At 55.7% G+C, this 9631-nt stretch overlaps 2 protein-coding genes across 3 annotated transcripts in view; one reads left to right on the top strand and one right to left on the bottom strand.

Moving 5' to 3' along the window:
- Nucleotides 1-1741, bottom strand: part of Xpc (XPC complex subunit, DNA damage recognition and repair factor) — a 25461-nt gene extending 23720 nt beyond the window's left edge. Inside the window, exon 1 of one of the 2 annotated variants that reach the window (XM_077106179.1) lies at nucleotides 1675-1741. Coding sequence is in view for 1 of the 2 variants with exons in the window: in XM_077106178.1 (XP_076962293.1) it covers nucleotides 1194-1293 (100 nt within the window). In the remaining variant the exon portion in view is untranslated. Of the gene's footprint in view, nucleotides 1-1193; nucleotides 1359-1674 lie in introns of those variants that run through there. The other variant, XM_077106178.1, reaches the window with a different exon arrangement.
- Lsm3 (LSM3 homolog, U6 small nuclear RNA and mRNA degradation associated) lies at nucleotides 1509-8412 on the top strand. Its single transcript, XM_077106180.1, has 4 exons — nucleotides 1509-1596; nucleotides 3792-3902; nucleotides 5533-5628; nucleotides 8244-8412. The coding sequence occupies exons 1-4, from the start codon at nucleotides 1576-1578 to the stop codon at nucleotides 8322-8324; spliced, it is 309 nt and encodes a 102-aa protein (XP_076962295.1). The 5' UTR covers nucleotides 1509-1575; the 3' UTR covers nucleotides 8325-8412.
- The last annotated feature ends 1219 nt before the right edge of the window (nucleotides 8413-9631 follow it).

The raw sequence follows: 9631 nt of genomic DNA on the forward strand, positions 1-9631 counted from the left end.
TATGGTGTGTGTGTGGGGGGGGGACTAGTTGGGGAGAACATTAGAACATAGTTTTTTGGATTTTTTTTTTCCCAAAACAAAGGCATGCTTTCATGAAGCTGAAATTCCAGAAACACAGTCAAAAATTAACAAGATCATTACAGATTGAGAAAGGGGGGGGGCGGAGAACGACTAGGGTCCCATGGGACAAAGAAATAACAAGAGATGAGCCCCTGGGGGGAACATTCTAGGCAAAAGGAACATCAACAACAAAGGCTTCCAACATCAAAGGGCAGACAACTTGGCATCCGCATTTGGGGAAGGGAAAGAGGGCCAACCAGGAAGCTGCCTGGCACGCAGGAGTGGCAGGAGAGGAGGAGAGGAGCCCCATCCAGATCTGCAGGGGCACGCGGGCCCCGGTAACGGCGGCAGATTTTCCACTTCCAAGAAATGGGAAACCCACAAGGTCTCGAAGCAGGAGCAAGGCACATTTTTTTTTTTTTTTTTGCTGTGAACATCTTGGGGGGCTGCCAGGTGGGCACCTAGTGCAGAGGGAGGAGGGGAAGCAGGAAAGGAGGCAGGTGATGGTGGCTGGGACCAGGGCGATGGACATGCAAATCCGGTGGACAGAGAGACAGGAGGGAGGCACAGTTGGGAGGCTGAGCTGGTTGGAGTCTGCAGACGGACTGGGAGCAAGGGAGGAAGCGGGGACGGGGCCGGAACAAGTGGGTGCAAGGGATCACGTACTCAGATGGAAGGAAATGGGACCAGGACATGTTGAAGGAGGAAAAGCCGTTTGCTGTGCTTTGGGGACAGTGAGGCTGAGCTTTGGGGACAGTGAGGAGGCCCGTCCGACACCCACGCGGGGCAGCGCAGGGGCTCAGAGACGAAACTTGGTGGCACTCACTATCCTGGGAGTCGCCACTAACCACGTCCTGGTCCCTGTGTCTTCTGGGGACACCACTTTCCCCCGCGCCGACCTGAGCATTGCCCAGCGGCTAAGCGGCACCGAGGGGCGACGGGGACGGGGAGGAGGGAGGCTCCGGGAGCTCGTGGCGGGTGGCTGCCGGCGCGGTGAACAAAGGCACGGGACGTCGCAGGGTCCCCTCCCGGCTCGGCCACCCCGCTCCGTCCCCGGCGCAGCCCGGCTTCCGCCCGCCGCCGCCGCCGCCCGCAGCAGCGCCCCGCGGAGCCCGGCTCGGCCCCGCTCTCACCCGCCGCCTCCTCACGCGCCGCCGCATTCTTGCCCCTGACGCTCCGGCCGCTGGGCTCGCGTCCCCGCGGCTTCCCTCGGGCCCCGCGCCTGCGAGCCATGCTGCCCGGGCAAATCTCCCCGCGCGTGACGCAGGAGGACTCCCCAAAACAGCCGCGCGCGCGCGGGGCCCGCCCCCAGGCGGGGCGACGCCTGGCGGCACCCCTTCATGCTGGGCCGAGCTCCTCCCCCAGGAGGAAGCTCCGCCCAGCTCCGAAGGGCCCAGGCGAACCGAGCCTCATCACTACTTCCGGAGCGTGGCGTCATTGCGCTTCCGGTTCTCCGGTCCCGGAGACGCTCGCGTGTTCTCGCGAGAAGGCGGGAAAGGGCGCAGGGTTTGAAACATGGCGGACGACGTGGACCAGGTGAGTGGGTTCTGAGGACCCGGCTCCAAAACAGCGTCCCCGCCCCTTGCGGCCGTGGCCCTGCTCGGCCTCGCGTACCAGGGCTGTCTGCTTCCAAGCCCGTGGGAAGGCGGTCCGCCGCGGTGGCTCGTCCCGGGTCGCCGCTGCCTCTTGTGCCTCCGGCCGTCGCGCCCCTTCCGCGCTCGGCCGGGACCCCGGGGCCCTTGTCAGCCCGCCCGAGAGGGGCCCGTCGCGCTCGCCACCTCTGGGCCCGCGAGGCCTGCCCTGGTCTGTGGAGTGGAAGGAGCCGGCTCTGGCTGCCTCCCGGGGCGGTCGGGGTTCCCGCGGGAGGCGGGACCGGGCGGTCAGGGTCCCTGGAGCCCGTCCCGGGCGCCGGCCGAGGGGACACGCCACTCGGGAGGGACACGGCTGTGGCCCCGGGGACGCTGCCAGTCACACAGCGACGCCTGCCTGCCCCGGAGCCCGTGCTCTGCAGGAGGACAGACGGGTGCAGCGCTGTGACGGGGAGTGTGACGGGAGCGTGGGCCCCGGGTGGGGAGGGCGTGGCCGGCCCGGCCCCTGCTCCGGCGCTCGCCCGGGTCCCGCTGCGCCTCGGGCCACGGCTTCTGCGGCTCTCCACTGCCCCGTCCCCGCCGCGCGAGGAGGACTTCCCGGCCACTTACGCACAGTGGCGCTTGGTTTCTTTTTCTTTTTTTACAGCATTTTTTTTATGTTGAACGTGAGCTGCGTCCTTTAGTGGGCATCTCCCGCCAGGGGAGCGCACTTGCTGTGTTCGCGCTCCTTTACTGTCCTGAGCAGTGGAAGCGCCCAGCGAATACGGATTGAGTGGACCCAGTGGTGGGGACTCGGGGTGCACCGTGGGCATCCTGGGCCGGGTGGCAGGAGGATGGTTTTATAGAACTCTCGTTACCTATTAATGTGCATTTCTCCACGATAATATGAGCTCCCTGGGCTGGGGTCGTGGCTCAGCGGTAGCGCGCTCGCCCAGCAGGGGCGGGACCCGGGTTCGATCCTCAGCACCACGTAAAAATGAATATTTAAAAGTGATGATAATGATGTCCTGAGCTCCCTGATGGTGGCGACTGTGGTCAGCCAGTCCTTAAACAGCTGTTCAGTTGAGGTGAGGAACGTACCAACTGATGTCAGGGGTTTGGGGTTTTTTTACCGTCTCACTCTTCCTTTGGAACCTCCTGTCACCTCCTTCCACTAGTTTCGTGTACTCAGTGAGGCAGTTCTTGAATGATCTTACCAACTCCTCCTGGCTGCAGCCATCCTGTCCATGAGGGTGACCCTATGTCATCCAGCCCTGACCTCTGAGGCCCGTATGTTGAATAGTTGTCTAACAGTGATGATGGAAACCATGTATTTTGTTCACTGGGTATTGGGTCATTTAGTCCTCATAAGAACCCTCAAGGAAGGTTATGGCTTCCTCGTGTTACAAATGAGGAGTCTGAGGGTTGTGATGGCAGGATTTGTAATCCGAGTTCAGGAGAGTCCAGTCAGAGTCAGGATTGGACACCGACTGGCTGACTCCAAAGCTGGTGCTTTCAGTCAGTATTCTATACGCCTGCCAGATTCTGCATCTTCCTGACCAGTTCCCACCGTAAACTCCACCTGCCCAGTGTTTGATTCATGATCTTCCCTTAAATCTGCACCTTAAATTCTGAATTCACAGAGACATTAGGAGAATGTATTTTTTTTTTTTTTTTAGAGCGAGAGAGAGAATTTTTTAACATTTATTCTTTAGTTTTCAGCGGACACAACGTCTTTGTTTGTATGTGGTGCTGAGGATCCAACCCAGGCCGCACACATGCCAGGCGAGCGCGCTACCGCTTGAGCCACATCCCCAGCCCTAGATGAATGTATTTTAAGTGACTGAGTAAGATCTGAGACAAGACTAAAGTACCTGGATATCAAGGAAACAAAGTCATGCTTATTTTGCTGAGTAATTCATGTTTTTCTGTCTTAGCCCTCATTTATGTTGCAGGTGTTATACAAGAGGCACTGTTCTAAGCCTTCATATGTATCATTTAAGCCTCCCAACAACAGAATTAGGTGGACACTATTGGTATTCCTGTTTTGCAGACTGAGGCACAGAGGGGTTGAGTAATTTGCCCACAGTGACACAGCAGGGCAGAGATCCAAACTCCGCGCCCTCTCTAGTATCACATCCTAAGCTTGTTTTCTTTTACCAGCAACAAACCACCAACACCGTAGAGGAGCCGCTGGACCTCATCAGGCTCAGCCTGGATGAGCGCATTTACGTGAAGATGAGAAATGACCGGGAGCTGCGAGGCAGGTTACATGTGAGTACATCAGATGACCTCGAAATCAGACTGTTTTCTGCCACTCCTTCCTCCCTCGCTCCTTGTAGTGCAGGACTGTGCAGGTGAGAGCGTGTTTTAAAATGCAGGAGAAGGGTGGGGTGGGTAGAAAATCGCTCCTGTTTCTATAAACCCAACACAACTGTGCTTTACTTGTTTTTAGCCATTTTTTCTTTAGCAATTTCAGCAAGGATATTTGTTATAGTTCCTTCTCCTCCCCTTCATTTCTCACTTTTATTTGTAAATAAATTTTTCCTCCATTCTTACTTAAATATATGCATATATACTCATTCAGATCTTTTCTGTATATTTTCTCAAATACACACGTGTAAGACATATATATACGTACACACGTCTGTGTGTATGTGCTTATATTTGCACCACCTCTAAAAAAAGTGGAATCCTGTTATACATGTTTTTCAGCACCTTTTTCATTTATAAGTCTCCTTTGCTTCCACTAGGGAAGACTTAGATAACGAATAACAGTGCTATATGAATGAGCGCTATTTTATATTGCAGACAGTCCTTGGGTATAATGGTGACTTTATGACGGTATGACGGTGGCATTTAGACTATCTTCCATTTCTTGCTCCTATAAATGATGCACATATTTCTTTGTGCACGTGTGCAATTCTTTCTGTAGAATTGGCCCCTTGAAGTGATCCTGTTTGTTCATAGAAAACCTGGAAGATGTGGCCTCTCCTTGGTCACCTCCTAACCGTGCTGCTTTCATCACTGTTTCTGTCCCCTGAACTGTTAAAGACAGCTGACGTTTACTGAGCACCAGCTGCACGTCAGGTCCTGTTGTTCTGAGGTGTTTGCCTCTCGCCGTGGCCCAGTGGGGTTTCTTTTCCATCCTAAACTGTTTGCTTGGCCCTGGTTTGTGCTCCCTGCCCAGCACCTCCCCACGTGGCCTGTGGGCCATTTATTCTGAGGGGGGCACGTAAACCATCCAACACTGTTGGAGTCAGTGTGAGGAGACGCTGAGCGGGGACCTGGGGCCCACGTGTTGGCAGAGTGCGTGAACTCCCGAGGCTGCATTGAGTGTCTGGGTTACATTTATTCCCTCGGCCCACAGGTGCCAGGCACGTCCATGTCCTGGACAGTTGCTCCGCCTACCTGCCCTTTGTGGTGTCCAGTCCACCCCAGGACAGGGCGGGTCTGATGACAGGGTCCTGCAGTGCCGTCATCTTAACAGTTGAAGAATTTCTTCTCTCAGTTCCTGTTTCTTTCCTTTCACACTGTGACAGGCTCCATGGAAACGAGTCTGCTGATCAGTGACAATATGCTACTTTTCCTAATGACATGACATGACCACTGTGGGTAAGAAGCAGGGTGGACACTCAAGAAATTATTCCAAGTCACTTTTAGTAAACGCATTCTGGGCCGTGATAGGCAGCGTTGTTTTTATTGGGTCAGTTCAGCTGTCGCTGAGACCATCTGTGAAGAGGTAGGGTAGCAGCAGACTGTTGTCACTGGTCGGTGAAGCGTGTGCTGTGAGCATCGGGTGCATTACCTGTGGTGGTCCAGGTGACATGTTGTGGGCCCTGCTCGTGGTGGTCTCTCTGCTGGATGGGTGCGTGTTTTCTGACTCCTCGCCCTCCAACTCCAGGCTTATGATCAACACTTAAATATGATCCTGGGCGACGTGGAGGAAACCGTGACCACGATAGAGATCGACGAAGAGACGTATGAAGAGATCTATAAGGTAAGTCACCCGACTATCTCAGCTCATCACTTTGAACTTGCCACTTGTTCTCGGCATGCCACGGCTCCCGTGCCACAGCTCGGGAAGGCCTGTCAGGTTGGGACACCTACTTACGGACTTGATCGAGTGTGGCGATTAAAAGGAGAGCCCGGAGGTCAGGCGGATCTGGTTTCCGCTACTGACTTGGCCACTACCTACCCGGGCTCCCTTGGGCAAGAGAATCCACTGAGTCGGCTTGTCGCGGGTGAGCAGGAAGGCTGCGCCCGACCTCCTGGGGTGGCCAGGGTCATTGTGACAGGGTGAGGTGCTGCCTGTGAGCCACGTACAGCAGGAATACAGGATGATAGTCTTCCACATCACGTGGACTTGACCCAGTGATCCTAATGTGTCAGGAACTAAAACGGAGACAGTTCGCAGAAGTATTCACTCACTCAGACACACGCATATCCATTGTGAATACTAGTAACAGTGTTACGGGGCTGGGGTTGTGGCTCAGTGGTAAAGTGCTTGCCTACCACGTGCAAGGCCCTGGGTCCGATCCTCAGCAGCACATAAAGATAAATAAACAAAATAAAGGTATGTGTCCAACTAAAAAAATAAATATTTTTTTAAAAAATAACACTGTCACAAACAACAGCTGTTTCCTAGAACAGTATTTAGTGAAGTGCGTGTGCTGTGCAGTTTGCCAATGTCTCTGCAAACCTCCTTACTGCCTGGCCAGCTGAGGGCAGGTCTGCGTGCCCTTTGCCTGCATGTCCCCCATCGTGGTCTACTGTCGAAGTCAGAGTCTGACCCCACAGATGGGGACTGGGAAAGGGAAGGGTGTTTACAGACGCCTGCTGCAGTCACGGTCGATCGCCCTGTGGCATCGGAAACCGAGTCACTAAGCTGTTTTATATTCTTATTCCATGAATACGGACTTGCCTTGCACTTTAATGGACCTTGGTAAGAAGCATGATGTGGTGACCCCAAACACTGCTCATTGGAAATGCCCAGGTCACCAAGTCATGCGCACACATTTCACTGCTTCATATTTTAATACTCACATTTGTTAATATCTCCTCAAAAAAGGCTTTAGACATCACAAAGCCAGTCTGTGGCCTGTTGGACTCTAGTGGTCAAAAATAATGGGCTCAGATCTCAGAACTGTCCGAGTTCAGATCTGGGTCCCGCTCACCACTGATATAACGGAGCCAAAGCACCGACCCCAACTGTGACTGCGACCTTGACTATCAGACAGGGCCGGTGGGGTGCCTGCTTCCTGGGGCTCTGCAGGGTCCTCTGACGACCACACAGAAGCCTTCAGGGGGCGGGGCTGGCTTCCAGGCGCAGCTGCAGGGGAGTGTCACACTCTGCTCAGCCGCAGACACCCCTGACTGTGGGACTTCCTGGGGGAGTGTCAAAATGCCGTCCCTGGATGATCCTGTTCAACACGGGAAACTGGGCTAATACCCCTCCACCCCCGGGCCCAGTGTGGCCTCGCCCTGTGCGTCTACTGACATAACGGAGGGCCGTCTGTCCGCAGCACCAGGACACACAGAACAGAGGTGTCTTGTGGGGTCTTCCTGTAACTTACGTGACCAACTCCTGGACAACTCAGCCTACTGCTGACCACTAACGGGAGGGCAGAGCGGCTGGCCTTGCTCTTTTGAGTGTCACTTTGCAGCTGGAGAGCCGCTGTGCAGGCTGCTGACAGTGGCCTGCGCTCTGCGTCCCCAGCCACCTTCCTAGCTGTCCATCAGTTTACCCTGCACTTAATGAGTTCAGCTCACCACGTAGTTGTGTCCCCTCTGCCTAGGGCTCCCTCCCTTACCCTAGGGACCAGAGGCCTGGAGGCCACACAGCGGATGTCTGTGCCCCTCCCTCCAGCCATTGCTGACCACTGGCCTCGTAGGTTTGGGTGGACGGACAGCCCCCTGCCTTCGCTCATCCAAGCTTCAAATCTATACGTCTGCTGTTTGGCTTCAGCATGTCTGACTCTGTGGATTCCGTTCCTTCTCTTCTCTGCGTGAAGACCAGCCAGATTCTGCCCGAGTTTACCTCCTTCCTGTGGCTGTCTGCTGGACACAGCGTCCCCTGAGAGTGAAACCCACTCCCATTTGGCCCTTTCCACCCTAACCCTCCAGGGCCTGCAGGTTTGGGAGGCCTGCAGCTCCTTTCCAGGTTCTACCTGACATCCAGCCAAGGCTCAGACAGATTTCAGACAGTCCAGGCGTCCTGAGGCCCAGGCCCGAGCAGCCAGCGGAAGCCTCAGGTGTCCATTCTGTGCGTGCCCCATGCCCCCTGCAGCCCCCGCAAGCAATGCCCAGTGGAGAGCACAGAAGCAGCTCACCTCCTGCCCCTGCGACTGTCCCCACTGTCCCCAGGAGGCCGCCACACTAGCATGCTCTCAGGTGGTAAATCAGGGACCCAGCTGCTTCTCCTGGTGGCTCTGGTATCCCCCTGGGTTTTTGGGTCACCTGAGTCCACCCAGTGGTGGGGGGACAACCCCAGACAAGCCCTTGGGGGAGGTTCGTGGGTGGCTCAGGTATATCCTAAATGATGTGTCTCTGTAACTATGTTTATTAACATTATTTAGTGTCATTCAACGTGGCCCGGTTGGTTTTGTCTTGCAGTCGACCAAGCGGAACATTCCGATGCTCTTTGTCCGGGGAGATGGGGTCGTGCTTGTCGCCCCTCCACTGAGAGTCGGCTGACACCAAGGGTGGATCCCGAATAGAAGATGGAGACCGTGTACAGTTGCCCCTTTAAATGTCCAGGACGTTGACAAGACGAGCCTGCTGCTGCGTGGTGTCACTAAGAAAATGGCCGCGGCTCCTCCACCCGGAAATGAGTTGGTTTGCAAACAACTTGCAGCCTCTTGAGCTCAGTGCACTGTCCCCTCCGATCCCTCCAGATGCCCGCGTCTTCTTCAAGGGTCAGTTTCCCCCGTTGTTCCTGCACACGCGTCCTGATGGTTTGTTTGGGTTTTTATTAAATTTGGTGTTTGCTTTTGGGTTTCTTTTTTAACGCGGCCTCCTGTCTTGTGGATTCTTCTCAGCGTGTGTCTGTGTCGCGCAGCGCCCAGGAACAGGGCCACTGCGGTGCTGGAGGCACCAGCTGACAGAGCAGGACCTGGGGTTTTGTCCCTGTGCCCTGCCTGTCCCCTGCGGTTGTCCAAACCAACAACTGCAGGACAGCAGGGCACTCAGGTGACACAATAACGTACCTACAGGGTGCCGCACGACCTCAGGTGTCATTTTAATGTTGACGTTCCTGTGGGCCACAAGGTGTGATTTCTGGCACCAGAGCTACACTTAGAGAAACCACTTTGCAGCCTGGTGGACACCTGTCACCTCAGGGCTCAGGAGGCTGAGGCAGGAGGATCGCGAGTTGGAAGCCAGCCTCAGCAACTTGGTGACATCCTAAGCAAGTCAGCGAGACCCAGTCTCTGAATAAAATGCAAAATGGGGCTAGGGAGGGACTCAGTGGCTGAGTGACCTTGGGTTCAATCCCCAGGTCACTTTCCACTCTTGGGTCATCGGAGGCCGAGTCTAAAACACCTTAGCGACACCTGAAGGCAGGGGGTGGCTAAAAGCCAAGCTGTCCTGATTCCCAGCACTTGGTGCCCTAAACACAGAAGAGCAGGTCCCTGCCCGCCCCGCGCCCGCCCTGCCCTCAAGCCATTCATCAAGACGGCGGAGCCCCGGGCCCTGCGCCAGCGTCGACTCTGAAAAGCAGAAAGTCTGGTTTGGGGCGACCCACCCGGAGACACGGGGTGCTCTTGGCACACCCACCATCGGGCCCTGCCGTGTGGTCGCGAGGGACGCGCACTGAGCCACAGGCAAGGGACGCTTTTAGTGGGTGTCGTGTCCACAGGGTCCATTTTCACTATTTACTGTCCTGTCCCCGCAAGTTACTGGGGAAGGACGGAGTGCTGAGCCCAGGGCGCGAGGGACCCCAGCCTCCCTTCAGCCACCCCTGGGCTGTCCTTGGGGTCAGTGGTCCCTGGAGGCAAAGGCTG

The sequence above is a fragment of the Callospermophilus lateralis genome, chromosome 20 (assembly GCF_048772815.1).
Source record: "Callospermophilus lateralis isolate mCalLat2 chromosome 20, mCalLat2.hap1, whole genome shotgun sequence".
Classification (NCBI taxonomy): domain Eukaryota; kingdom Metazoa; phylum Chordata; class Mammalia; order Rodentia; family Sciuridae; genus Callospermophilus; species Callospermophilus lateralis.